The sequence below is a fragment of the Phacochoerus africanus genome, chromosome 14 (assembly GCF_016906955.1).
Source record: "Phacochoerus africanus isolate WHEZ1 chromosome 14, ROS_Pafr_v1, whole genome shotgun sequence".
Lineage (NCBI taxonomy): Eukaryota > Metazoa > Chordata > Mammalia > Artiodactyla > Suidae > Phacochoerus > Phacochoerus africanus.
Window position 1 is genome coordinate 20,304,288 of NC_062557.1, and position 27,470 is coordinate 20,331,757.

General features: G+C 55.8%; 3 protein-coding genes across 6 annotated transcripts in view; 2 read left to right on the plus strand and 1 right to left on the minus strand.

Annotated features, from left to right (window-relative positions):
• EZH1 (enhancer of zeste 1 polycomb repressive complex 2 subunit) overlaps nt 1-8,853 on the plus strand; it is a 34,110-nt gene extending 25,257 nt beyond the window's left edge. For 2 of the 3 annotated variants that reach the window (XM_047757514.1, XM_047757515.1), the window contains 6 exons: nt 785-825; nt 1,831-1,956; nt 3,474-3,652; nt 4,440-4,535; nt 4,918-4,999; nt 5,464-6,087. In XM_047757514.1, coding sequence (XP_047613470.1) covers nt 785-825; nt 1,831-1,956; nt 3,474-3,652; nt 4,440-4,535; nt 4,918-4,999; nt 5,464-5,720 — 781 coding nt within the window. In that variant the 3' untranslated portion in view covers nt 5,721-6,087. The other variant, XM_047757516.1, reaches the window with a different exon arrangement.
• A 418-nt stretch (nt 8,854-9,271) lies between these two features.
• Nucleotides 9,272-24,213, minus strand: CNTNAP1 (contactin associated protein 1). Its single transcript, XM_047757509.1, has 24 exons — nt 23,823-24,213; nt 22,871-22,972; nt 22,582-22,775; nt 21,992-22,139; nt 21,708-21,911; nt 20,928-21,112; nt 20,274-20,417; nt 19,187-19,448; nt 18,564-18,713; nt 18,134-18,305; nt 17,574-17,680; nt 17,320-17,439; nt 16,752-16,955; nt 16,394-16,550; nt 16,182-16,309; nt 15,723-15,908; nt 14,723-14,944; nt 14,226-14,465; nt 12,980-13,333; nt 12,456-12,583; nt 11,663-11,756; nt 11,245-11,490; nt 11,090-11,137; nt 9,272-10,610 (listed from the first exon to the last, which is right to left on the minus strand). Exons 1-24 carry the CDS (start codon nt 23,887-23,889, stop codon nt 10,324-10,326), a joined length of 4,149 nt encoding a protein of 1,382 aa, XP_047613465.1. The 5' UTR covers nt 23,890-24,213; the 3' UTR covers nt 9,272-10,323.
• CCR10 (C-C motif chemokine receptor 10) lies at nt 21,866-26,792 on the plus strand. Of its 2 annotated transcripts, XM_047757518.1 has the most exons (4): nt 21,866-21,929; nt 23,614-23,971; nt 24,465-24,761; nt 25,565-26,792. In XM_047757518.1, the coding sequence occupies exons 3-4, from the start codon at nt 24,738-24,740 to the stop codon at nt 26,630-26,632; spliced, it is 1,092 nt and encodes a 363-aa protein (XP_047613474.1). In that variant the 5' UTR covers nt 21,866-21,929; nt 23,614-23,971; nt 24,465-24,737; the 3' UTR covers nt 26,633-26,792. The 2 variants fall into 2 exon arrangements, with proteins under 2 accessions (XP_047613474.1, XP_047613475.1); XM_047757519.1 differs by having other exon boundaries at nt 21,882-23,971.
• The last annotated feature ends 678 nt before the right edge of the window (nt 26,793-27,470 follow it).

The window sequence follows — 27,470 nt, forward strand, 5'->3', positions numbered from 1 at the left end:
AGCTAGCCTTTGCTTAGGGTTGAAAATGTTTTGTTTTGTTTTGTTTTGCTTGTCTTTTTACCATTTCTTGGGCCGCTCCCGCGGCATATGGAGGTTCCCAGGCTAGGGGTCTAATCAGAGCTGTAGCCACCAGCCTACGCCAGAGCCACAGCAACACCAGATCCAAGCCACGTCTGCAACCTACACCACAGCTCACGGCAACGCTGGATCCTTAACCCACTGAGCAAGGCCAGGGACTGAACCCACAACTTTGTGGTTCCTAGTTGGATTTGTTAACCATGACGGGAACTCCTGTTTTGTTTTTTAATTTGACAGTTTCTTCCTTAAGGAACTAACACGGGCTCTAGATAGGAAAGGAGATCCCTGTGGCTTCTCCCTTTCAATTTCTTTATCCAGAGCAGCTTCCAGAAAAGCCTTCCCACTGCCCCATCCTGAAATGCCCCCACACCTCCACCTCCCCCAAGGGAGGGAGGGGGACAGGGAGAAACAATAGTATTTTAATAGACATAGAGGGTTGGGTTTTGTTTTGTATCTGTTTTTTGTTCTTTTGTGTATGTTTGTATATCAAGGGGGGTGTTTTTGTGTCTAAACCTTGAGACACAGGCCTGCTGCAGGTAGGATGGACTCCAGCTTCTATGGAGCAGCGTAAAGGCCTCCTGTGAGGGCCTCTGGGGAGGATCATCAGTCATCAGACCGCAGTCCCTTAAAGCGGATCATGTCCTCACTTACCCAAATCTGCAGAATTCTCCAGGGCTGTGACCCAGAGCCATATCGTCTCTTTCAGGTTGTGGGCTGCACACTGCAGGAAAATTCAGCTGAAGAAAGGTAAGTTCTGCCAGGGCGCTCCACTCAGGTCCAGCCTGTGGCCCCCCTCCCCCGCCTCACCTGTGGCTGCACTTGACCCTGGGCTTCCGCGAGTTGCAGATTCCCCTGCAGCGGCTGAGGAAGCTCAGCTCCTCTCTGTGGCCAGGAAGACCTCTCAGGAAGTAGAGTTACGGGCCTCGTGATCTCTGACTTTGATCATGTGCCATTTGCCAGGTTCTAGGCATCATTTACTGTTTAAAATAACTGCCCAGTAACCTGGACCATTTCCACACTCTCCCCACAAAGCAAATCACTCCCTTGTAGCTTATGAACCACCAGCACTTGTGATTGCTTCTCACTTCAGGTGCTAAATGTGTGTCCAAGTTTACGGTCAGAACAAACCTTCTTCAGGGAGTTCCTGTCGTGGCTCAGCAAAAACTATTCAGACTAGTGGGAGTTCCCGTCGTGACGCAGTGGTTAACGAATCCAACTAGGAACCATGAGGTTGTGGGTTCGATCCCTGGCCTTGCTAAGTGGGTTAAGGATCCGGCGTTGCCGTGAGCTATGGTGTAGGTTGCAGACGCGGCTCAGATCCTGCATGGCTGTGGCTGTGGTGTAGGCCGGTGGCTACAGCTCCGATTCAACCCCTAGCCTGGGAACCTCCATATGCGGTGGGAGCAGCTTAAGAAAAGGCAAAACAACAAAACAAAACAAAAAACTATTCAGACTAGTATCCACAAGGATGCGGGTTCGACCCCTGGCCCCTCTCAGTGGGTTAAGGATCTGGCATTGCCGTGAGCTATGCTGTAGGTCGCAGATTCAGCTCGTGGCTGTGGCGTGGTGTAGGCTGGCAGCTACAGCTCCAATTGGACCCCTAGCCTGGGACCTCCATATGCCGAGGGTGCGGCCCTAAAAAGCAAAAAAGAAAAGAAAACCTCCTTCGAAGAGGAGTAATGAGACACTTAGGAGGAGGGTGGCCTGGGAGCCTGGGCACAGCAGTGTCCTGTGTCTTCTTTCCTTTCCCAGATAACTCCTCCACTCAAGTGTACAACTACCAACCCTGCGACCACCCGGACCGCCCCTGTGACAGCACCTGTCCCTGCATCATGACTCAGAATTTCTGTGAGAAGTTTTGCCAGTGCAACCCCGACTGTAAGTTCTCTGTTTGTCTCAGTAGTTGGCCTAGGCACCCCAGGTTTCCCTCCCCCTCTCCCCGCACCCTTTGCTGCCTGTGGGCCCTCTGATAGTCTGCAGAGGAAACCGGTACTTAAGATCTAGAAAAGTCACTTTTTAAAAGCCCTGAGGTGTATGGTTTTAAAAGCAACCATTAGAGGTCCTACCATTAGAGGTATCCAATCGCTTGGGATAGAACATGAGGGGTGTTCCCGTCATGGCTCAACGGAAACGAATCTGACTAGCATCCATGAGGACACAGGTTCCATCCCTGGCCTCGCTCAGTGGGTTAAGGATCTGGCATTGCCATGAGCTGTGGTGTAGGTCGCAGATGCGGTTTGGCTCTGGCCCTTGCTCAGTGGGTTAAGGATCCGGCATTGCCATGAGCTGTGGCATAGGTCGCAGATGCAGCTTGGCTCTGGCGTTGCTGTGGCTGTGGCATAGGTCGCAGATGCAGCTTGGCTCTGGCGTTGCTGTGGCTGTGGCAGAGGCTGGCGGCTACAGCTCCCACTCAACCCTCAGCCTGGGAACCACCACCACATGCTGTGGGTGCAGCCCTAAAAAGACAGAAAGAGCAGGATGAGGGATGATAAGAGAAAAAGAATATATATATGTATGTGTGAAACTGGGTCACTTTGCTGTACAGCACAAGTGGCACAACATTGTAAATCAACTGTACTTCACAAGAAATAAAAAGCATCAATTGCACAGAAATCAGGTGCTTTCCCAACCTCACCTTCCAGGGCAGCATTAAGAAACTTGGAGTCTTTTTCTGTAAGGTGCAGACACAGCCTCCCTCTCCAGGACGTTGTTTTACAACATGTCCAGGTTACAGTTCTCTGTCTTTTAGACTAATATCTGGAGTTTTAGCATCAGGTTGGTCTGGATGTCAGCAGAGGGTGGGAAGAGGCTCAGAGTGCTTCTCTTTCACCACCACTTCCCCACTCAAGGCTGAGCAGTTTGATGGCAGCCTCAGAGCTTGCAGACCTTGGTGCCCAGGCAGTTGTGCTGGAAGCACCTCCTGGCCACAAAGCAGATATCAATCTTAACCACAGTGGCGGGGTGGGTGCTCGTGCTGGGAGGGCAGTGGGTGGAGGAGGGTAGCATAGAACGGATGCCTTCTGTTTTCAAAATGATTATTGTTTTCACGGTGAGGATTTACCAGTGAATAGCACTGATTGCTTTTTCTCTGGGGCTCTCTCCACCCACCTTCCAAATTCTACCAGCAAAGCAAAGGGAGAGCATTGTCAGGGAATCTCTAGGAGACACATTTCCAGGGTCAAACCTGCTGTCTTGCTCCCAGGCATGAATGTTGGGAGGCACTCCCTTCTCTCTGAAAAACAGGTGACTGTGTAATTATGGAGAAGGCAGCTTCTCTCCTGTTTTGCCAGATATCCTTGAATCCATAACACTGACATCCCTGCTGTCCCTTGAGTCAAACCTGAGCCCCGGCATCAGCCTGCTTCTCTCCCTAACCTTCCCTGTTGTCCACACAGGTCAGAATCGCTTTCCTGGCTGTCGCTGTAAGACCCAGTGCAATACCAAGCAGTGCCCATGCTACCTGGCGGTGCGAGAGTGCGACCCCGACCTGTGTCTCACCTGTGGTGCCTCAGAGCACTGGGACTGCAAGGTGGTTTCCTGTAAGAACTGCAGCATCCAGCGCGGCCTCAAGAAGGTGAGGGCTCTTGCCAGGAATGAGGGCCAGATAGAGCGGGAAAAACTGATAATCCACTCGGCCTCTTCTACCGCCTCCTTAGGGGGTTTGTACACCAGCGTGTTGGTAAATCCTAACAGACACACATTTCCTGAGTTCAAGCTTCTGGTCCTCGTGAGGGATTATAAATGTGACCCCCCAGGTGTTCCCATTGTGGCTTAGTGGGTTAAGACTCCGACTGGTATCCATGAGGACTCAGGTTCGATCCCTGGCCTCGCGCAGTGGGTTAAGGATCTGGCGTTGCTGCAAGCTGTGGCGTGGGTTGCAGATGCCCCTTGGATCTTGTGTTGCTGTGGCTGTGGTATAGGCCAGCAGCTGCAGCTCCGATTCGACCCCTAGCCTGGGAACCTCCATATGCCGCAGGTGTGGCTCTAAAAAGAATAAATAAATAAATAAAATGTAAAGAAAGGAAGGAAAGTGCCCCCCGGACTGGCCAGACAGAGGAGCAGAGAGGAGGGTCATGCCACTGATGTCTATTTTTACTCGGCACCCCAGTGGGTTCCACCGGCTCCGGTCCAGGAAGTCCCCAGGGCTAGAGGAAGGGGTGCCACGTCTCCTTGCACTGCCTCCCTTTGTTGTTTTCCCCCCACCAGAACACAATGGCTGAGCCCTTTTTCTGTTTTCAGATCCTCTTACAGTTGCTAGTTCTTTCCACCCTGCTCCCCCACAGCACACGTGCGCGTCCAGCACGCAGGCCCCTGGGCTTGCACACGCCCTGTAGCCTGAGGTTTGACTCCCTCTCCCCCAGCACCTGCTGCTGGCCCCCTCAGATGTGGCCGGATGGGGCACCTTCATCAAGGAGTCTGTGCAGAAGAATGAATTCATTTCTGAATACTGTGGTGAGGTGAGTGCTATCGGTTTGGCCCACAGTCTTTATCTGATGAGAAACCCTGATTTTCTGTGGGCCACACTTCTGTGACTTAATCTCTAAATAACTCAGCTGAGTTCTCATGTGGCCTCTGGGGGGGATCCCACGGAACTGTCTGCAGCCCTGAAACAAACCACTCTGCTTCGACATTTTGGCAACTGAGGCTACATGAGGGGCCAGGCGCGGGACTCCGGTCAGCCCTGATGCTGGTCAGCCTGGGTGAGGATGGCGATGGAGTAACCCAGGCTCCCCCTCTTATGATTCTGGTCATGGTCCTTGGAAAGCCCGCTCTAGGGGCAGGGTCCCGTGCCCCCAGCAGACAACTGCATCCCTGTTTGTTGCTTGTCTGTCTCTGCAGCTCATCTCTCAGGATGAGGCTGATCGACGAGGGAAGGTCTATGACAAGTACATGTCCAGCTTCCTCTTCAACCTCAACAATGGTACGGAGTCTCTTTCCCTCGTCCCCAGCTGGTCTCGGGCAGGCCTTCCTACCAGGTTCCCCTGGTCCTAGCGCAGGTTCCGGTCTGCTCTGAGGCTGCTGAGAGGTGCGTAGAGCACGGTGGTGAGACTGAACTTAGACTCTCTGAGTGCCAGCTCACTTGCTTTGGGAGAACCTCCATTTCTGGGTTGTGTTTGTAATTGGAGCACTAGGCACTTATACCTTAGAATCCTTCCTGCCCAGTAGGTGGGAGGGGAGGCCTATAGATCCAACAAGAAGGAGGCACGTAATGGGAGAGCCTCTACGTGAGGCTGGCTGCTTTCTCAGCTCCTGTTGGTGTGCTGGGCTTCAGATCCCCCTGGATTGTATTGTTTCTGTTACTGTTCCATTGACTTCAAATTCAGGCTTGGGAAGCCATAGAGCTGCCTGGTGAGCCCATGGTCTTCCTCGGTTTACTTAACACAGATTTTGTGGTGGATGCTACCCGGAAAGGAAACAAAATTCGATTTGCAAACCACTCAGTGAACCCCAACTGTTACGCCAAAGGTGAGTTGGCAGTAATATGGCAGGTGGGCTGGGGAATGGATGCTTCATTTACTATGATTTCTACCCATTATTCTGTTGTTGTTTTTTTTTTAATAGCTGAGTTGTTTCTTTGTCAAAGGATTATCATGATTAATGTCTGGTATCATTCTGAGTCTCTCTCTCTCTTAGTTTTATAATCTGCTTTTTTCACTGAATACATTATAAACATTTTTCCCAAACCATGAGCCTTTTAAAGATAATTCTTTCCCCATGTCACTAGCCAGAATAACAGATCTAAAAGCATAGAGATGGAGTTCCCTGGTGGCTCAGTGGGTTAAGGACCTTGTTATTGCTCTGGCTCAGATTCGATCCCTGGCCCAGGAATTTCTTGCATGCCACCAGCACAGCCAAAAAAAAAAGTCATAGAGACAGCTTCCTTCATTGACTGCTTTCTAATTCCACTTCATTTATGTTTTCACTGGGAATTTGGAGAGAATCAGCCCGGACTCACTACTGATTGTTGCCTTGGAGTTGACTAGGAATCTAGCCTTGGGTTTATGCTCTTTGCAGTGGTCATGGTGAATGGGGATCATCGGATTGGGATCTTTGCCAAGAGGGCAATTCAAGCTGGCGAAGAGCTCTTCTTTGATTACAGGTGAGGCAGCCAGGAATGGTCCTAGGGAGGTGGCCTCGGGGGTGGAAGGGGTGGCTGTCGAAATTGATTTGAGGGCTTAAGGTGAGTGACGGGGATGAAGGGGAGGATCTCACAGAGGTCAAGGCTTTCTCTTTGTTCTGCCCTCTGTACCTTGCCTCGGAAGTGGGAGCTCTGTGAACCGCTCGTAGGGGGTGGGAAGGGAAGTGAAACCAGAGGGGACTCCATCTTTTCAATCACAGAGGCCTTGGTAGTAACCCCGTTCCTCCTCCTGCTCTGAGACAGGTACAGCCAAGCTGATGCCCTCAAGTACGTGGGGATCGAGAGGGAGACCGATGTCCTTTAGGCCCCTTGGGCCCCACACCAGCGCTTATGGTAGCGGCACTGTCCTGCTTTCATGCACACACCACTGCTGCTCGGAGTTTCCTGCACTGTGTGTCTCCCACACCGAGAAACCCCCACCTGCCCCATCTAGTGAGGCCTCTGCTGTGTCCAGTGGGGACAGAACTATCTCAGTGAGAGGGGAGACAGAGGCAGCTAGGGCTTGGGCTCCCGGGAGAGAGAGTCGCACAAGTGGGAGACTGCATCTCAGGCCTCGGAGGAGGAGCGCACAGGCTGGGGGCGGGTAGCTTAGGCTTAAGTTCTTATCAGCTGCCCAGGCCACGGGCCTCAGGAATCAACTTGGACAGCTCCTAACAAGCATTAGCCTGTAACTCTGACTTTCCGAATCAAGAGTCCTTCTGTAGTTGGGTGGCCAGCGTACCTCCCTGTGGTCCCAAGACCTGGAGAGGAGAGGCTAAGTGACATTTGGTCCCAGGAACCTGTGAGTGGGCAAGGTTAGAGGTGAGCCTGATGGGCAGCACAGACTGACCTCAGAGGGGCGGTGGGTCACCTTACTCTCCCTCTTTCAAACCAAAAGAGTGTGGGCTCTAAGTGTGGATATTCAGTGCTGGGAGAAGGAAAGCCAGGTGCCATCCTTCCATAGACAAAGTGGGAACCAGCCTGACGATGGTAATTAAACTGCCAAACCTGGGGCCCAGCAGGCTTTGAGAAACCTCCTCTATATGCCCTGGAGATGGATGGCTAAGTTTTCAGATTCCTGGGAGCAGGTGCCAGTGCCCTGTCAGCTCCTTCCAAAGTTTTCTCTTAGCAGCTGCAGGCAGACATTGGGCCACTGCTGAAGAGGCGGAGGGGGATGTGGCCTGGGTGTGACGCTGGTTTCCTGCAGCTGTAGTCCTTTGCAGGCCTTTCATTCCCCTGAGAGGCTAGGCCTACGGGGCCACTCTGGCTTCTCTCTTCTGGGTAGAGGGGCGCAGGCCTGGACTAGTGAGGGGGAAGGTTGTTTGCTGATTACTTTCCTGTCTGTAGCGCCTGCTGTTGGAAAGGGTGAGTTGACAGTGTTTGGAGGTGGGTGAGGAGCTCGCAAATTGCACGTGTTTAGGATGGCATCATGCATGCAGTGCAGACTGGCAGAGGGTATGTGAAGTCTCGAGAAGACGCAGGCCAACCACCCATGCCAGTTCATGGTGCCATTCTCTCTGGGAGTCAGGCAGAGCAAAGCACTTTATTTCCTTTAGAAGGTCTATAGATTGAGACGGAGTTTGAGCTAAGGGCTCTGGGGTCCCCGCCCGCATCTTGTTCTTGAGGGAGAGGGAAGGAGACAGTGGAAGCTTCCCTCCAGTTCCGTCTCATGTCCTGGTGGAGTCAGGAGGAGCTGCCTTGAAACAGAACTGCGTGAGAAGGGCACTAGCTCGAAGAGCTGCGCCTGTATCCACAGTTGGTGCTGAGCTGCAGGGATTAAGGAGCCTTGCACTGGGTAAAAAGACGTGGGCAGGTACAGACTGGCCCGGGGAGTGTTAGATCGGGATCAGCTTCTCCCTTCTCTCTGGGGAATCAGAGCCTCTCTCCCCCACCCCACCCCCCAGTCTAGGCTGCCCACTCCCTTCCTCTAACCCCATTGGCTGTCCTGTGAAGCAGGGAGTGGGGGTCCCTCTGGCCAAGCTGTCACCTAGGGATTTTTGTGGGACACACACACACACACACACACACCACACACACCACACACACTCACATACTCTCACTCACCACACTTGTGGGCACACATGCACTCAGCACTGACACACGCCTAGCCAGTTCCTGACAGAAGCCTCTTCCCACCTGACGGGGCCAGCCCCGCCATGAGTCTGAAATCTACGTCTGCTGTGGTTTGTATGCACTGTGTACTGGAGACACACGCTAGCTGGACTGCGGGATCTGAATTACTCATAAATTATAGAGAAAAACCAGAGACAGATGAAGAAGGAGTTAGGACTGTCTGAAGTGCCAGGGGCTGGCTGTGAGGAGTAGGTGGGGAAAAAAATTACTTCCAGCCTTTGAGAGGCTCAGCTGAGCCCACCCTTCCCTCGGTGTGCAGAGTCACTGCGGCTGATCCCCTCCTTCCCCAGCATCAGACCACTAAGACTCCTGTTCCTCCAGCATTCCCATCCCTTTCCCCTGCCACCCCTCACCTTTAAATGACGGGTCTCAACCCCTCCCCCCGCACATGTAATGATGGATGGAGCAAGGTGGTGGGACGTGGGGGGAGGCTGGCATATGTGCGACTTTATTGCCAGTGGATTTCACGCACTTTAAAGTCCTGTGGCTTGTGACCTCTTATCTGAATAAAATGGTAGAATCCATTTTGCTAAGTTGTGTACTGTGTGCTTTGGGTCCCAGGATGGATCCCGGTAAGGACTCAGGGATGGCAGTGCAGGGGCAGCTCAGGCTGAAGCTTCAGCATTCTGATCCCACTTGTCCACTGAGACCTGGGGTTGGGGGAGATTGGGGGTAGAGGGGTGGCTAGAACCAAGCAGACTCCTAGTAGGTGATGCAAGGATTCTGAGCACTCCCCATACAGATTCTTGAGCCCTCAGGTTAGTTCCTGTAAAATCTTAGAGTTCCCTAGTGGCTCAGTGGGTTAAGGGCCTGGTGTTGTCACTGCTGTGGCTCAGGTTCAATCCCTGTGCCCCAAAACTTGTGCATGCCTCAAGTGTGGCCAAAAAAAACAAAAAAAATCCTGCTTATCCCCCAGCCACGACGCAGCTACCACACAAAAACTGGGGCTCTGCCACTCTGCTTTATTAGAACAGCTCCAAGTCTGAGAGCACAGCTTCAGAGTGGAGGCTGGACCAGATGTGGGTAAGTGACCAGCAGACCTCATGAGACTTCCAACACAGGAGAAGCACACTACAGACCGTGGGCACAGCACAGGACAGGACAGTCAATTGATTTTTTCTTTTATATATAAACTGATAATTTAAAAAATTCGAGTAATATATAGAGTTTCTCTAGAGAGAGACTTTGCAACAAAAAATATATATAAAGAATATGACCTCCTGGGCAAACGAAGCAGCATCTCTGAGCGGAGGAAAGAGGGCTCCTCATGCATTGGAGAGAGGGGGCCAAGCCTTTGGACAGGCACCAAGGCTATTGCATATCTTGGAAGAGGGAGGAAGAGTAGAGGGCTGGCTAGTCAGTGTATCTGCATTATTCTCTCTACATTGCAAGTTTTTTATGGCTTTGGCTAAAGCATGTGAAGCAGCGGAGGTACTAAGGTGCTAAACTGAGGCCTCTCAGTCTCTGTAGAAAACAAAAAAAGTGAGGAGATGGGAGACAGGAATGAAACCCTCCCTAGCCCCCCACTGAGTGGAAGCAGATGGGAGATGTTCTGCAGGGCAGGAGGGAGGCTGGGGGATAAGATTTAGCAGCCTCCTCCCCCCTCACCCCATGCATTCCCACAACCCCACACGTCTCTCCCTGCTGAGACTGGACATTTGAAGGGAGGCAGTTAATCCCCCCTGCACTCTGTGGTTAATCCCTGGCAGCAGCTGGGACAGGGATGGCAGGAAGGACCTGTCTCAACCCCCTGAGGCTTCTTTGGGGCAGGCAAATGACCAGGAGCCTGGGGAAACGGGGATGGGCAGGGCATTGGTTTAGGCAGTGAGGCTCGGCCACTCCCTTTGGTCCCATCTGTAGTTCTGCCACTGAGCTTGGCAGGAGGGAAATCCTCTGGATGAGCAGAGCCAGCTAAGAGGAGCCAAATGTCCCTGACAGGGAGGGGGTAGAGGCAGGAATTGGGGAACACGGAGGAGATGGAAAGCCCTTCTGATTCATTCAGACCTGGACTCCTCCAGGATCTGGGGTAGGTTTTGATCCCGGGGGCCAGGGGCTGGGGCTGGGGCTGGGGCGGAAGCTGGTGTCGGGGCCGGGGCCGGGCCCGGGCCCGGGGCCGGGGCAGCGGCCGGGCCTGAAGTAGGTAGGGGAGGTTTGCTGCCGGGGTGGTAATCATGAGTGGCCTTGGGCTCATTGGTGTGGTAGGAGCCCTTGTAACGATGATTTTGCAGATAGAAGAGCACCAGCATTCCCACCAGCCCCAGCAGCAGAAAGGCCACCAAAACTGAAAGAGAAAAAAGGAACAATTCAGGGCAGATTTTTGGGGCTTCACCTACAGACAGACACGTGTGTGCTTTGGCCCAAAAGCATACGTGTACGGCAGCATCCGCCACACGGCCGCAGCAAGCTATTGCCGAGTATCTGGTAGGTCTGAATTCCTAGCTTATCGCCTGCCGTCTTGGATTTCTGATATTCTCCTTCCATATCTCTAGTACTGACCCCAGTTTCTCATTCTCTGGATGTTACTGCCTCCCCATTTCCTCACCCCTTAGCTCTGGCCACGTTTTAACATTTCAGTCAAAAGTCTAGAGCATCCTCAAACATGAACGTCCTCAGCCTGGCCCAGCTCATCCTTCTTGGCGCCACCCCGCATCTAATGCCTGCGCCACCCCTCAGCCCTGAGGATACAGGACAAGGAGGGAATGCTGGCAGGCAGAAGGGAGAATTAGGAGGTCCGGGGGGTATAGTAATTGTGCCACTCACATCCCAGAAGTATGGCGACCCATCCGTCGTCATGGTAGTACGGGAAGTCTGCGGTGGAGAAAGCACTGCTTAGGAGGCACCTCCTCCGGGTTAAGAATCCTCCCCTTCCCCATCATGCCTCTCCTCCCTCCCTCCCCTGTGTCCCCGGGACATACCTGGGGGCAGATACCAGGGATCCAGCTCAGGTGGCACCTCTGAGACCAGACGTGGCATGGCTCCGCAGTTAGACTCAGACAGTTCTCCCTGAACTCGAAGGGCCTCAGCCAGCTCCGCGGTCATGGGTCGAGGTGTTCGGAAGTGGGTCTTGAGGGGAGCCACGTTATTGAATCGAACACCAGATAGGCAGCCCGAGAAACCCGGTGTGTTGTAGCGCTGGATCTCCGGGTCAATCACTCCCGTCTCTGAAGGGGACGCAGCCCAGAAAGAAAGGGGCTTGGACGGCAAACAGCCTGCCTCCTCTCCCGTGCACAGTTTCCCTCTCCTGTCACCACCTCCCAGTCCTTCACCCTCCTCTGGGCTCCAGGAACTTCTCCCACACTCCTCACCCAACACGCAGCCTTAGCCCCAGCGTACCCATCACTCGCCCCAGATACAAGGCCTTGGGGGAGTCCAGCTGGCTGTCCACCAACAGTGAGAACTTCTGTTCTGTCAGGGGGAAGTAGTCCACCTGAGCGGGGAGGGGAAGGGAGATGAGGGAGGGAGAACCAGAGGCAGACATAGCCCAGGTCATGCGGGAACCCTCCTCTCCCCACTGGCCGTGAGTCCCAGCTCAGTCCTAGGTGTGCAACCCTTGGGCCCAGACACAGGATTTGGTATGAAAAACCCAACAATCTGGTTTTGAGCCCTGTCTTTGCAGCTGACAGGGATTTGACTTTAAGGAAACCACTTAACTTTTTGAGCCCCTTTACTGATTTGTCAAAAGGAGATAAGAGGAGCTGCTAGAGTTCCCGTCGTGGCTCGGCAGTAACAAACCCGACTAGTATCCATGAGGATGCAGGCTCGATCCCTGGCCTCGCTCAGTGGGTTAAGGATTTGGTGTTGCCATAAGCTGTGATGTTGGTTGCAGATGCAGCTCAGATCCCGAGTTGCTGTGGCTGTGGTGTAGGCTGGCAGCTGCAGCTCCCATTCAACCCTTAGCCTGGGAACCTCCACATGCCGTGGGTGTGGCCCTAAAAGAAAAATAAAAGACAAAAAAGAAGAGCTGCCCACCTGAACAACCTCACAGAGCGATTGTCACATGAGGTAATACACGGAAAAATCCTCTGTAAATTGGAACGTGCTCTACAAATGCTAAACATGTGAGCTTTCCTGTGCCACAGCCTCGATGGTGAGATTATGATCTGAACTGCCCCGTCCTGGCACACACCTGGATGAAGAGGTTGCGGTAAACCCGGGTGATGTTGACGCTGTGGGGCTGGCCGTCAGTGACAGGGCGGGTGGTTAGTTGGTACACGTAGGGGCTGGTCCCCAGCTGATAGCGCAGCTGCAGGGTCCCTGGAGGTGGGGAGGAGAAAGTGGGGGTCTCAGCTCCCACAGCCCCCATCTTGTAAGAGCTCTCGGGTCCTGGCCTTGGTGAATCAACAGTTATGAGATTGTGGCTCAGTGGGTTAAGGATCCAACTAGTCTCCATGAGGATGTGGGTTTGATCCCTGGCCTCGCTTAGTGGATTAAGGATCCGGCATTGCTGGGAGCTGTGGTGTAGGTCGCAGATGTGGCGTGGATCTGGAGTTGCTGTGGCTGTGGCGTAGGCCGGCAGCTGCAGCTCCGATTCGACCCCTAGCCTGGGAGTCTCCACATGCCGCACATGTGGCACTAAAAAAACTATATATGTGAGCATGGAGGGCGCGCAGGGTAAGCTGGAGGTGAGGGCGAGAGTCTCTGGGAGCTTACCGTCTTCCTTGATGAGCACGGCCATGTAGTCACGCACAAAGGAGCTGACGTAGAGCAGGACGGCAGGGGCGGAGTGGGTGCTGAAGCTGAAGGACACCTCTTCTCCAGTCACATTGTAGACAGGCCCACGGTAGCCCGGCACCGGCCGGCCAGGCCGAGGGTAGTCAGGCAGACGGTACCCTGGGCCGTGGTAGCCAGGCACGTAGCCGGGAGTGTCATAGCCAGGGATGTAGCCAGGCTCGTAGCCAGGCACCGGACGGCTCAGCATGTGGGAGAACTCCCGGGCTGCAGAGCGCAGCGCCGACTGGAGGTTATAGCGCACCCAGGTGCCGGGCTCAAAGAAGCCGCCAATATCTAAGACAGAGGTAGTGAGGTCAGGGCCGATTCCCACATCCGAGCTGGAAGTGTCATCCACACACACCCTCTGGCACTTGCCCCCAGTTTCTGCCACCACCACAACCCATCTCCAGTACCTTTTAGGTCCCCTGGAGCCCCTATGTCATAGAATGGAAGCTTAAAATCATGAGAAATGTAAAACATCATCTAATCCAACCCCTGCATTTTACAGATGGGGAAACGGAAACTCAGAAATGGTAGTGACTTGCCTGAGGATACTTATCCTTATCCTTAGGCAAGTAAGCGGACAGTCGAGATCAGATCCCATAAGCCTGTCTGCTCCACTTGCCACTACTCACACTTCCAAACCAAGACCACAGGTCTTCTATTGGTCCCTAAGTCCCTGTATCTCCCCTACCTCACCAGGCTCCCACCGGTAACCTACCTGCGCATGCATCCTCCTAGACCAGCCTTAGAGAGGATGCAGTCTGGGTACATGTGCAGAATCTTGCTATGGTGAATGTCAAGGCTCACCTTAACCAAGAACCAGGTTGTAGACATGTTTGAGGAGTGCAGCGATTGTCAATAGGACATGGCATAGGGCAGCGTGCAGCCTGAAGTGGATATGCTTGCAAGGGGGGTAGCCTGTGTTCCCTTGGTGGTAGTGGGAAGATGGGGAAGTTATTTGCTTGTTGCTTGTGAGTTCTTTTAGTGCCAGCTAGCTGTGCCATCCCTTCCTTGCCCCACCTTATGCCTTTGGAGCCACCCAGCTTCTTCAACTGCCTGACAGCCCCAGCTCAGAGCTCAGGAACCCAGGGACAGCCACGTTTTCCCCTGATGCTGACTCTGTACCCTCCTTCCCTGCCCTCTGTACATCCCGTTGTGCCCTATGCTTCCCGGCAGTACTGACCGTGGTTGCAATATGGCCCATCGAAAGCCGTGAGTTCACAGTCACAGGTATAGTAGCTGTAGCGCTCCACGCAGCGGCCTCCGTGGAAACAGGGGAAGCGAGGGTGGGCACAGTGGCCCGTGCAGTTGGGCGAGGTACCCTCAGAGGCATTGGCACGGCCCTCCAGGTTCAGGGTCACTCCATTCAGACGCATGGCCCTCAAGCAACCTATGAAGGGCCGCCTCTTAAGCTCCGCAGATCCTGGGGAAAGTGAACAGGTCAAGAAATGGGTGTTAAGCTGGAGATAGGACTAAGTACTGGGGTTGGAAAGGGAGCCCAGGAGGCTAGAAGAATGGAATAGATGCCAGGGAGGAGAGGGAAGCGGGGGGGCCTCTGACTCACTCTGAGGCTGAGGGGGTTGGGATGTAAGACATGCAGTTCCTGGACACAAGGAGAGTGGCCTTGGGAGGGCAGGGAGGTGACGGAAGCTTCAGGCCTGCCTCTGGGCTGCTGCTCACCAACATAGAGGGGCCGGTCATACTCCAGCCAGATGTAGGTCTGCAGGGGCATCGGCCGCAGCACCCAGGGCCGGTGATCCACGCGGAGCCGGGCCTGCTTCACGTTGATTTCAGCCCGGACCAGGTGCCACTCGTCATCGTTGAACTCAAAGTCATCCGAGTGCACGGTCAGGTTCTCATCCCCATTCCCCACATCAAAGGCGAAGACCACATCCCGGGATGCTGGACAATTCGGGGTGGGGTGGGGGAGGGGACTCAGATCCTCAAAATCCCTCACGGATTCACCCAGAACAACCCCTCTTCTTCACTCTTTGGTGCTCCCTGAATGTCCCTCCAATTTGTCTACAGCCTGGGACAAAACCCATAAACTGCTTAAAACCTCATACTCCTGGTCTCTTCCTAATTCCCAGATCCCTGGAACCAGCTTCCCAGCCCCACTTCTCAGCTTAGACGCATAGCTCCTTGGGTAGGAGACCCCAGGAGTCCAGCTCCCTTGCTCACAAGTAGGGGCCTAAGGCCCAGAGAGGCTGTGTGGGTGCCCAGGGTCAGGAGACCAACCATCAAGACGGCTGGGTCTAGGAGTTCCCGTCATGGCACAGCAAAAATGAACCTGACTAGTATTCATGAGGACACGGGTTCCATCCCTGGCCTGGCTCAGTAGGTTAAGGATCCGTGTTGCCGTGAGCTGTGGTGCAGGTTGCAGACACAGCTCGGATCTGGCATTGCTGTAACTGTGGCTGTGGCCGGCAGCTATAGCTCTAATTTGACCCCCAAGCTTGGGAACTTCCATATACTGCACCTGCAGCCCTAAAAGGCAAAAAAGAAAAAAAAAGAAAAAAGAAAAAGCTGGGTCTAGAAGCCAGGGCCATCTAAAGCCCTTTCCATGCTGCCTTTCAAGGGAGCATCTGGCCTTGTGGCTTACCCCAGGCTCCATCCACCCCACATCTCCCCAGGGATCTTCATCCACTCCCCCACCCGGTGCCAGAATCTGCCTGCTCACTATTGAGTTCCACCCGCACGTAAGGTCGGCGCCACTGGCAGTGAGGGCCCCCCATATTCTCTAGGAAGACTCCTGAGGGAGCCGAGGTCCTGAAGTAGAAGGAGACATCAAGGCTGTGGTTGGCCCGGATCGGGGGGAAGCGCAGCGCAGCCCCAGTGTGGAAGGAGATGGTGTTCCAGGAATTGCCTACAAAACCAGATAGAGGAAGGCTCTATCAGCGAGGTGGGAGGAGGGGGGAGTAAGGCAGCCTCAGGAGGGGGCAGATAGGACAAAGGGGGACAGCTAGGGGGAGCCGGGGGAGACTAAGGTGCAGAGGAAGAACACAGGGGCAGGCCCATCACAGCGGGAGCTGGGGCGTCTGGCAGTGTGTCCTAGAGAAGCGGGTCAGGCGGTTTAAATTTTGGAAACTGGAAAGCCAACCCCGGGAGGGCACACACACCAGAGGGGTCTGCCACTCACGATCGCCGTAGCAGCGCAGAGGCCTCAGGAAGAACTGGGCCTCAGAACTGGAACGGTTCGTGTCCCCCACCACCACCTGAGTGACAGGCAAATGGTCCACAAAGGTCAGCAGGCCCCTGTCGGTTCTCCTGTGGGAGCAGGATGCCGCGGCTCAGCCCCTGCCGCTCAGCCGCCCCCGCATCCTGAAAGCCTTGGCCCTTTGCTCCCCTTACCACTGGGGCTGGTCGGCATCACAGTTACAATGCAGAGCGGGGTCCACACAGCTCCGGTCCAGACCACAGGCACAGCGCTGGATCCCGGGCTGTGAGCCGCCCCAGTAGAAGTGCTGCTCCTCGTTTCGGCCAATCCAAAAGCTGTAGGGATAGCCTCCTGGGGGAGAGATGCAGGCAGCTTCCAGGCCCTGTCCCTCCATTAGCCTCTGGGCTCTTCTCTCACCCTTCCAACCAGCTCAGATCCCTTCTCGAATCCTCTAGCCCAGGGCACCCCCAAACCTCCCAGTCTTCTTCTCCCAGGCGCCCCCCCGCCAGTTCTCTCCTCCAGCTCTCTGTCCCCCTCACCTCCAGCCCTCACCTGCAGTGTTGAGGAGCCGGGAATTGTAGCAGGAGAACTCAATCCATTGCTCACAGTGTTGGGAAGCGTTGGCCAGGGCACTGACTTCCTCCCAGGATGCATTCCAGTACTGGACAGCCCCGAGGAATGGCCGCTCCATGCTAGACCCTGTCACCCGAGTGGTCCACAGCCTGTCATGCCGCACAACTGTCCACGCCCGGTTCTCTGGGGGAGGGGACAAGGCAGAGCTATGGCTGGAGACTAGCATTCTCTACCCATGTCCCTGCCGCCTCCAGCACCACTGCCGCAACTCAGAGCCAATAAACACGGTCAGCAGCTCCATTCCAGCCCAACTCTAGGTCCCCAACATTGCAGGCCGGAGATGAGACAGCTGGAATGGATCAGGAAGCTGGAATCTGTCTGCAAGGCTAGATTACAAATTCCTGAGTGTGCCTTTTCCCCTCTGCCCTCCATCACCCCCACCCCCGTTTAATCTTCCTGGCCTCTGTCCACCCTTCCTTCCCTTTTTTCCCCACACTCTCGCACTGCCTTGTCAGCTGCCCCTTCGCCACCCATCGGGGCCATTTACCTCGGATATCACAGTACACTACAAACGGCTTCAGGGGGCCACTGCCATCAGGATCAATGGTGAAGTTTCCAGACGTTTTCCCACTGAGCCGATAAGCCTCACAGGATTCCTTATACAAAGCTAGTCAGTGGTAAGGGGGGCGGGGGGAGGTGAGTTTGGGGATCAGAGGGCTAGGAGGGCCAGCCCCACCATCTAGAGCAGCCTCGTGATCCCGCCCCTGTTCCTGAGCCTCCCCCACACCCCAGCTGTCTTACGTTGGTGGCAGGTCTCCCCCTTGTAGCCTGTCAGTTCACAGTAGCAGATGAAGTCATCCCAAGACTGGTAGCAGCGTCCATCATGCTCACACATGTTCGGGCTGCACCTAGGGCAGGGGGTCAGCACCAAAGGAAGGAGGCTTATGGAGAGCAGCGTCTGGTCCCTACAAGCTTCACTCCAAGCTCCGGGGAGCACCAGAACCCAGTGAAACATACTCCACCTAACTAGCCAGGTATGAGCCTAAATGCTGGGGCATTAGGCAGGCCTCGGGGTTCAAGTACTACTGTTTCTCCTTCCCTCCAAAATAAATAATGCCTTATTTCCCCCACTGGCACTCCCCAAATAAAACCCTCTAGGACCAGAAACAGATACTTCATTTCCTTTCTGAACATGTGTCACATTAAGGGAAGAAATAGGAGGTGAAAGGTCAAGGAGGAATCACCCCCAGTGGGAGATTTGGGAGGAGGGGATGCGTCTTGAGAAAGACCACTCCCTTTGGGGGGTCATGGAAGAGGGCTTTGGAGGGGTCACCTCTTGCAGGGAGAGGGCTTCTGGATACCTATCAGTGATGCCACATGTGTCAAAGAGGACCTCAGCATAGTATCCAAGCCGCCGGAACTCCACCAGAGTCAGGTTGACCAGTTGACCATCCACCTTGAGCAGCTCCATGCAGCCATGGAAAGCCGTCTGGTTGGAGTGGCAGCCCCATCGACTGGCTGGCTTGGGACAACCTGGAGCAACCACCCCTGTGAGGCCCTCCCCAGAGGAGACTCCAGAGACCCTCCCCCAGGGAGATGCCAAGGGAGGGCCGGACATGAAGGAAGAAAGGGAGCCGGTAGACAATGACAGTGACCGTCCAGCCTCCAAGGCCCCAGACGGGAAAGGGATTTACCGCTGTAAAACTCTCCATGTAGCCCTGTCTGAGTGGACGCAGATGGGGCCTTCCCACCCAGAGACAGGGGTCTAGCCAGGTTGGCCCTCACCATTACCTCCAAAGAAGTATGAGGTTCCTGTACGAATCAGCAGTGGGTATGAGACCCTGACCTCTGCTCCCTCCACATCATCAATGCTGATGACTGCATGGTTTTCCTGTGCCACAAAATTCACCTCATGCCAAAAGCCATCATTCAGGCGGTACCCTGGACAGGACAGGAGGATGGTATGGGTAGGGGAGGCAGCACATTCTAGGAAAGGAGTGTCTTGAGCGGGGAAGCAGCAACCCCACTCTGTCCCAACAGCAGCCTATGTGTGTTCCACTGTTACACTTATCAAACTGACTGGTGACATGTCTGAATGTCACTTCTCCATCTGGAAGTCCAATGGCTGACACAGAGTCTGAAATACTTCCAGAGACCTCCCAGAAGCAGAGAATACCAGGACCCTTAGCCTCCCGGCTCCTCCTGGCACCCTTAACCCCTCAGGTCTGCACACACACCCCCAACTCCCAGCTCCTTCCATCCACTCCCACCTTTTCCCAGAGCCCTGAAACCTCCTGCCCTGCTCCCTTCACTTCCTCACCCCTCTCCAGTTTGCAAAGGCTTCAGTCCAGGCCTACAACCTCCCCAGCTCTCCTCTGCCCTTCTCCACCCTCCTCGTGCCTCGCCCCCCTCACCAGCAGCGAACTGAAGCTTCTTTCTGCCGGTCTGCACGATGGACACGTTGACCTGCCCTTCACTGAGCGTCAGCTCCACGTGGCCCAGCCCGTCCCCGAGGCTGGAGAAAAGTAGCAGCCCGGTGAGATCCCAGGTGCGGAAGCGGAAAGAGACAGCGAGGCGGCCGCGGCGGGGGAAGCCAGGCACTTGCACGAAATTGTGAGGCCCTCCGAAGTTGATGGGGTGAGGAACCGGGTCCAGGCAACGGAATGCCACCTTACCCTAGGGGCCAAGGTGAGGATCCATCAGCACCCAGTTCCCCGGGGTGAACCTCCCAACCCCCTCAGAAACAGTGTCCAGCTATCGAGGGGGTCTCCAAGCAAGTTGGCCCTCAGGACTCTACCGCTGCTCTACATCGAATCCCAGCTACCCCTCCTTCCCTTTCTTCCAGCATAGAGAGGCAATTTCCCACCAGCTTCTCACAGCAGCAGCAGGTTACCCTCCAGAGTGGTGGGGATGGGGGGAGCACACACCGAAACAGCCCAGAGTTCAAGTCCTTCCCACTGGGGATCGGTGCACCTTATTTTCCTCCTTTATAATCGCGGAGGTGGTTAGACTGGACCACAGCTTTTATTTATTTATTTATTTATTTATTTATTTATTGTCTTTTTGCTATTTCTTGGGCCACTCCCGTGGCATATGGATGTTCCCAGGCTAGGGGTCTAATTGGAGCTGTAGCCACCAGCCTACACCAGAGCCACAGCAACACCAGATCCGAGCCACATCTGCGAACTACACCACAGCTCACGGCAACACCGGATCATTAACCCACTGAGCAAGGGCAGGGATCGAACCCGCAACCTCATGGTTCCTAGTCGGATTCGTTAACCACTGTGCCACGAAGGGAACTCCTGGACCACAGCTTTTAATTGGGGGGTGTGGGTGGCCTTTGCACCTCCTGTGAGCCCGGTGATGCCCCCTACATGAGCTTCTGGCAGGGAGAGGGGTCCTCAGCTTTTATCTGATTCTCAAGATCTCTTCCCGCTCGGCCTCTTTGCTCCAAGCGGCTTTGATGCCCCGTCCTCCCAGATCCCCCTGCCCACTGGCCTCGAAGGTGATCCGCGAATGGCGCCGCACGGCCAGGTCCGCGATGTTGACTCGGTTGAAGATTACATTTTCTATGCAGCCTCGGAAATTATGCCGATAGGCAAGGTTCTTCTGTGCAGCGCCCACCAGACCCCCGATGAACATCTGCAGGCGAGGTGAGGAGAGAGTTGCCCTGGATGTTGCAGCGCACATGCCTTTCTCGCGCTCCCCCACGGTACACCTTCCCACACTCCAGGCTGAGCTTTAGAAGGCTTGAGACACACATTGGCTCAGTATGAGTACTGAAGCTGGAAGCTCGCTAGGCCTCCTGAGGCTTGGGTTCTAGCCCTGACTCTACCACAAAATTGGCTGCAGGCCCTTGGGTAAATCAGTTAACCCGTCTGGGATTCCTGGTCTGCAGATCAGGGCCAGAAGGGGGCACTTTTCTTATCCTCCCTGATCCCCCAAATCCAGATTTCCAGACCCCATCTCAGTAGTTCTGCGGTGGAGCCCGGGAATTTGCAACAATGACAGCAAAAGCCCAGGTCTTTCTGGGCGCCAAAAGTTTACCAAGAGCTGCTAGCATTTTCAGAAACCAAAAAGCAGGAAGTGCTGTCCCCCACTGGCCCACCCAGCACCCCAGTTAACCAAATGGCTCCTCCCCTCTCCGCTCACCTCATTGTCCAGGTTCAGTCTCTCGAAGTCCCCGTTGAGCACGAAGCGATGCACATAGCCGTCCAGGGTGAGATTTGCATCTCGGCCAAATCTGTCCACGCGCACGTAATGCCAGTGCTGGTCATTGAGGACGCCGCCAGCGCTCACAGTGGTGTGACCCGGCCTTGGCTGGATGGGGCTGCTGCCTGAGGGTGGGGTGGGGTGGGGTCAGTGCTGGAACCTGGAGAACCACAGCGAGCCCTGCTCCCCAGCCAGCTCGCAGGCAGAGCAGGAGACAGCAGTGCAGAGGGACTGCCCAGGGCCCAGGGCAGCCAGGGAGGGTGGGCATACAGCGACCGGCCTGGGATGGAGGCCCGGCCATTTGCGAGTACAGACTTCGAGTAAGTCACTTAACCTCTCTGAACCTCTGTTTTCCTATCAGTAAAATGTAGGCAAGATAGCTGCTTCTACCTCATCATGTAGATGTTACGAAAAGAGAAGGAGATACGAAATATTCACAACGCTTTGGGTGCATGTGTGTATGTAGGTATATGTATGTATACATTGTTTTTACATTGAGGAAACAGACTGGAAAGTGCTTTTCCAAAGTCTGAGGCTAGAATCCGCTTCTCCTGACTCGAGTCCATTGTTTTGCTAGCACCAGATTTTACACGAAAAAGGTGAGTCGGTCCAAACGGTAGGGAAGGGAACCGTCAGGCGTGGGCGCCGCTTCGCGGAGGAGGTGCAGCGAAGGGCGTGGCAGGAAAGCCTCAGGCTTGGCCCCCGGGTCGCTGAGCTCACCCAGGCTCATGTGCAGCACCAGATGCGCCCCCTGCAGCTCGAGTGTCACGTAGTCGCCCTGGGCGCCCTCGGCATGCAACAGGAGCCCGTCCTTCTCTTCCGTCTTGAAGCTGAAGGCGAACACGTCCCACAGACTCCGGCTGACCCCTCGCGGGAAGCGGTAGGAGATGGCATCATCGCCGTCGAAATAGAGCACGTCGGACTCTGCGCGCAGGACAGTAGGTGGGTGGGGGACGGGGAGACCGAGTGTCTCCCGGGGCCCCCCCACGACCTCGCAGCCTTACTGTAAGGGCAGCCGTAGATGCCGAGCCTCAGGCCGATCTTGCCGCGCGGGTTCCAGGCCAAGGGCACAATGCGGATGTAGCGCGCGGTGAAGTGGTAGTGCAGGTCGTGGCGAACCACCCCCGACTCGTTCACGTTACCGAAGAAGGTCTGAGGGCAAGGGGAGAGGAATGACCACGGCCCCACCCTCTGCTTGTTCCTCCCCAGCCCACGGTTGTCGCATCCAGCCAATCTCGGCTTCTGGAAGGCAGACACTCCTTATCTCTCTGCCTTCATGGCTTTAGGCAAACACTGTTTCCCTAGCCTAGAGCGTCCTATTATTTCCTCAGAGCTCAACTCAGATGTCACCTCCTTCAAGAAGCTCTCCTAGATTTTACCTTGAAGTGCGTTCAACACTGTCATTGGGAGCATCTTGTCTTGCACTCGTGGCCAGCTGACAGCCTCTCTGGACTGAGTCCCTGGAGTGGAAGTCACTGCTCCTCATCTGTGCCCTGCCCCACCTCCTCCCCTCCCCCCAAGCTAGTGCCCAGCCAGGCCCAGGTCTCAGAGCTGAGGAGGTTCCCCAAGTGTGTGGACGGGGAGCCTAGAATACCGAGTTGTGCCCTTGCTGATAGAACGGTGTCCAGCTGTCCACTCGGTCACCGTAGAGCAGCATGTACCGTGTGACCCAGTCCCAAGAGTTAAAGGAGCCCTGCGTGGCCACAGCTCGGATCCGGTGCTTCTTCATGAGGTCGATCTGGAGCCAGGGATTCGGGTCCCCAATCCGGGGAGACCACCCGCTTATGCCTATAGAAGGGGCAAGGGCCTTCACCACTGGCTTCCCTTATTACCTCCAGCCCTCCAGAGTCCCCCGCCCCACCCTGGGGTGTTGCCCCGCTCACCGTGCAGCCGGGCAAAGCGCGGCGCAGTGAAGAGCCCATAGTAGGAGGAGGCGCCCAGGGAGCGAGCGTACAGGGGCCCGACCAGCTCCTCATCACAGCCGTCTGGGTTGGGAAACCGACATATTGATCAAGGTGGCCCCTCCCGGTCCTTCCAAAGGCCCAGCAAGCTGAGCATCTGGAGCTCTTTCTTCTCTATCCCCCAGTGGCTGACCCAGCCCATCTACTCATCTGGGCCGCAGCAACAGCTGCACACTTAGTGGAGGCTGCCTTCTCCTTCTGGGGGAACCCCTAGTCCAGACCCTTCCCAATTCAGGTTCAGTACTCGCCAAAACACAACGCCAAACCTCAGCATCTTTCAGAGCCCGAGTCACCTCAAGACATTAATCCAGCCCCAGATTTAGCCTCAATCTCATTCTTCAGCACCCCAAACCTGCACCAACCCCGATTCCAGGCCTTGGTCCCAACCCCAGCCAGTCCTAACACCATTACCAGTTCCATGTCCAATCTTAGCACTGTACAGGACCACCAAATACTGCGTGGATCCCAGCCCCCGAATCCAGCCCCAGCCCCAAACCCTAGACCCTGGGCCGGCTCCAAGCCCAGCCCCAGCCCCTGGCAAAACCTTAACCATAGCCCCGGTCACCTGTATTACCCATATTCCCAACCCTCAAACCCGGGCACTAGCTCCCTCTTGGATCCCAGTCCCAAATCCCAGCCGACCCCGGGGCCGACTCTATCCTCAGCTCGAGCGAATCCCTAGCCTGGAGCACGCGCGCCAGCCTCGGAGCTGCATTGCGGAGCGCGGGGGAGAGGCAGCAAGGATGAAAGCGGAGGAGCGCGCGCCGGCGGGGAAGGCACCTGCGACCACCCAGCCGCAATGCGGTGTGGGACCCGCCCTGCAGGCCTTGGACTCCCGGCCCCCACGCAGCCTGCCTGCGAGCCCTGCACTCACAGTAGCCCCATCCCCGGGCTCCTGAGACCGCGGCGAGCAGGATGCAGAAGAGCCGGAGACGCATCATGCAGGGCTGACGGGTCCGGCGGCCGCCTCCCAGAGCCCGGCTCCAGCTAGGGCTCCGGTTCCAGTTCGACTTTCCTCCTGGGGTACGCAGCGGATCGCTGTCTCTCCTCCTTACCCACCCCTCCCTCTCTCCTCTCTCCCCGAGCCCTTCTCCCTTCTCTCCGTGCCGTTCCCGGTTCGCCGCTGTTCTCTCCTCTCCTTCCACCCTCTCTCTTCTCACCTCCCCCCTTCCCCAGCCTCTGTCTCCTGGCACGCGCCGCTTTCCCGGACCCCGCGCAAGCGCGCGCCTCAGCCCTGCTGCGAAAGGGCGGGGGTAGAGCCTCCAGCCACCGGGAAATACCCTGAATAACCCGAGGCTAGGCTGAGAGGGGCTGTGGCCGCAACGATGGGGGAAGGGAGCCTAGGGTCCCGAAGAATCCGAGAAAAGGGAGGTGGAAGGCGAGGGTGCTTGGGGACAGGGAGAAGAGTAAGTGAAAGAATCGAATATTTTTGAAAGGAAATTATGCTCCAGGCACCCATGCTAGGCACCCTTGTCACCCTGTGAATTCTACATTTTTCCCTTACTCCACTTTGCAGATGAAAAACCTGAGGCTCAGCGAGATCAAAAAACCTACTTAGGATCACACAGGTAGCCAGGAAATGATGAGATGCCAAAACCCATTCTTTTTCTCCTGGCCAGGTAAAGAGAAGTTATTTTTAGGGGGTAGAAAGGAAAAAGGTAGGTAAAGAGGACCCGCAGACCCTAATCCCCACCGCCTTCTTGGCCCTTTTCCCCGCCCCTTCCTTCCTGTCCCTCTAGTTTAACTTCTCTCTGCAGTGGCTTTACCTCAGAAACCTGAGTAGCCAGAGATGGGGACTGTGCCCGCAGAGCAGGTGGGAGTGGGGGCAGGGGGGGAGGGTTACAGAGAGGGAGGTAAGGTGAAGGGATGGGATTCCCCACCTGGCACCAGGCCTCTGGCCGGCTGTGACCTATCCAGGGCACCTGGAGCCCTCTGGGACCAGATAGATGGGGCTGGGGTTGTGCGGCTGGGGTTGGGGGACGGGACTGGGGCTGAGGGGAAGGGTGAGCTGAAGCTAGAAGTCTGAGTTCCCAACCGAGGCCAGAAAACCTAAGCCCCAACCTTTATGACCACCTCGGTATAAGTAGTTCAGTGCACCTGTACTGGAGGCTGGGGGCGGGGGGGAGGGACTCCAGACCAAGCCTGGCCTCCAGGGACCAGGTCTGAGGCAGAGGCTGCATGTGAGTGTTCTTCCAGGAGAGAGCACTGCAAAGGAACTGACTCTCTTAAGATTTACTGATAATACAAACGCTTGGCCTACCCGGAACACTGATGCTTCACACCGGTTATCGTCCTTGCTTCAAACAACCCTGCTAGGTGGGCTAGTCAGGATTTCTAAACTCGACATTACAGATTAGTCAACTGGAGAGCCTGAAAAAGACCTGCCCAAGGTCACGAAGGAAGCTGGACACAGAGGCAGAAGGGGTGCAAGGGAAGCGAGGGCCTGTTGAGGGTGTGCTAGGATGAGTTTGGAGAAGAGTTTGTCTTCTCACCGTGTACTGTACCATTGTGCCTGGTCACACAGGTGCTCCCAGCTTGGAATGCATGTGTGGGAGGGGGAGGCTTGTGGTGGAGGCATGTCTCATAAGGTCTCTCTTATCATTTTGGCCTCCCCAGGTTTCCTGGGGCCCCTACTCCGGGGACTATGAAGAGGCATATTCTGCTGAACCGTTGCCAGAGCTCTGCCACAAGGCTGATGTCCAGGCCTTCAGTCGGGCCTTCCAACCCAGTGTCTCTTTGACCGTGGCTGCTCTGGGTCTGGCGGGCAATGGCCTGGTCCTGGCCACCCATCTGGCGGCCCGTCGCGCTGCCCGCTCGCCTACCTCCGCCCACCTGCTCCAGCTGGCCCTGGCCGACCTCCTGCTGGCTCTGACTCTGCCCTTTGCTGCAGCCGGGGCTCTGCAGGGCTGGAGTCTGGGAAGTGTCACCTGCCGCGCCATTTCGGGCCTCTACTCGGCCTCCTTCCACGCCGGCTTCCTCTTCCTGGCCTGTATCAGCGCCGACCGCTACGTGGCCATCGCGCGAGCCCTCCCAGCTGGACCGAGACCCTCCGCGCCGGGCCGGGCACACTTGGTCTCCGTCGTCGTGTGGCTGTTATCGCTGCTCCTGGCGCTGCCTGCTCTCCTTTTCAGCCAGGACGGCCAGCGGGAAGGCCAGCGGCGCTGCCGTCTCATCTTCCCCGAGGGCCTCACGCAGACGGTGAAGGGGGCGAGCGCCGTAGCGCAGGTGGTCCTGGGCTTCGCGCTGCCGCTGGGCGTCATGGCGGCCTGCTACGCGCTCCTGGGCCGCACGCTGCTGGCCACCAGGGGGCCCGAGCGCCGGCGCGCGCTGCGCGTCGTGGTGGCCCTGGTGGCGGCGTTTGTGATACTGCAGCTGCCCTACAGTCTCGCCCTGCTGTTGGATACTGCTGACCTACTGGCGGCCCGCGAGCGGAGCTGCCCTGCCAGCAAGCGCAAGGATCTGGCACTGCTGGTGACCGGAGGCTTGGCCCTCGCCCGCTGCGGCCTCAACCCAGTGCTCTACGCATTTCTGGGCCTGCGCTTCCGCCAGGACCTGCGGAGGCTGCTTCGGAGTGGGGGCTGCAGTCCAGGGCCTCACCCCCGCGGCCGCTGCCCCCGCCGGCCCCGCCTTTCTTCCTGTTCGGCTCCCACTGAGACCAACAGTGTCTCCTCCTGGGATCACTAGAGCTGCGAATCAAGAGAAGGGGGAGGGCTGAGGAAATGATTCCAGGGAGGGTAGTGGGAAAGGGGAATAAGCGGGGGACACGGAGGAAGAGGTAGGGACCTAAAGGAATTGCTTCTGTTCTTTGGCATATTAAATTTACAACATGGAAATGAGATGCAACTCAACAACTGTTACTATTTTTGAGACACTGGCTTGGAAGTGATTTGTAGCAGGGCAGAGCTGGAGGGTAACTCCCCCTCCCGCCCCCCCTTCCCACTCCGCGGAGCTTGACTCTTGGTGGAAGGTGCTGAGAGCCTGGGTGGGGGTGGGGGGCTGCTGAGCCTGCTAAAGCTCTAGGCACTGACACCCTCTCCACCTTTCCCTGGTCTCTGCTAACAGAGGTGAGGTGGGAAAGCTGCCAGGCGAGGAGGGGCGGGGGTTCCTCCTGAAATAGTGTAAGGAAGAGCTTTCTAACAACCACAGAGTGCTATCCAGTAATGGCTGCCTTAGCAAGTACCGAGCTCCCAGCCTCTGGAATGTTCAAGCTGAGGCTGTCGGGGACTGTGTGTGCCTATGCCTGGTGTGGGGGTAGGGACGGCGCCAGGAGATTCCCGTTTTGGGTGTGCTTTTGGATTCAATTACCACTCGACAGTCCCTTCTAAGGTTCTCTGGTGGAGAGAAAAAAAAAGTAATTTAAGAAGTTGTCGGAGTTTTTCACCTTGGAGAAGATCCAAGAAGAGAATTCCAAGTTGCAAATTTCCAAAGAGTGGCTGTCACGGGCGTGGTGGAGTAGGGGTGACAGCCACTCTCCATCTTCTTTGGGGACGAGGTCAGAGGAAATGCACTGAACCTGCTGGAG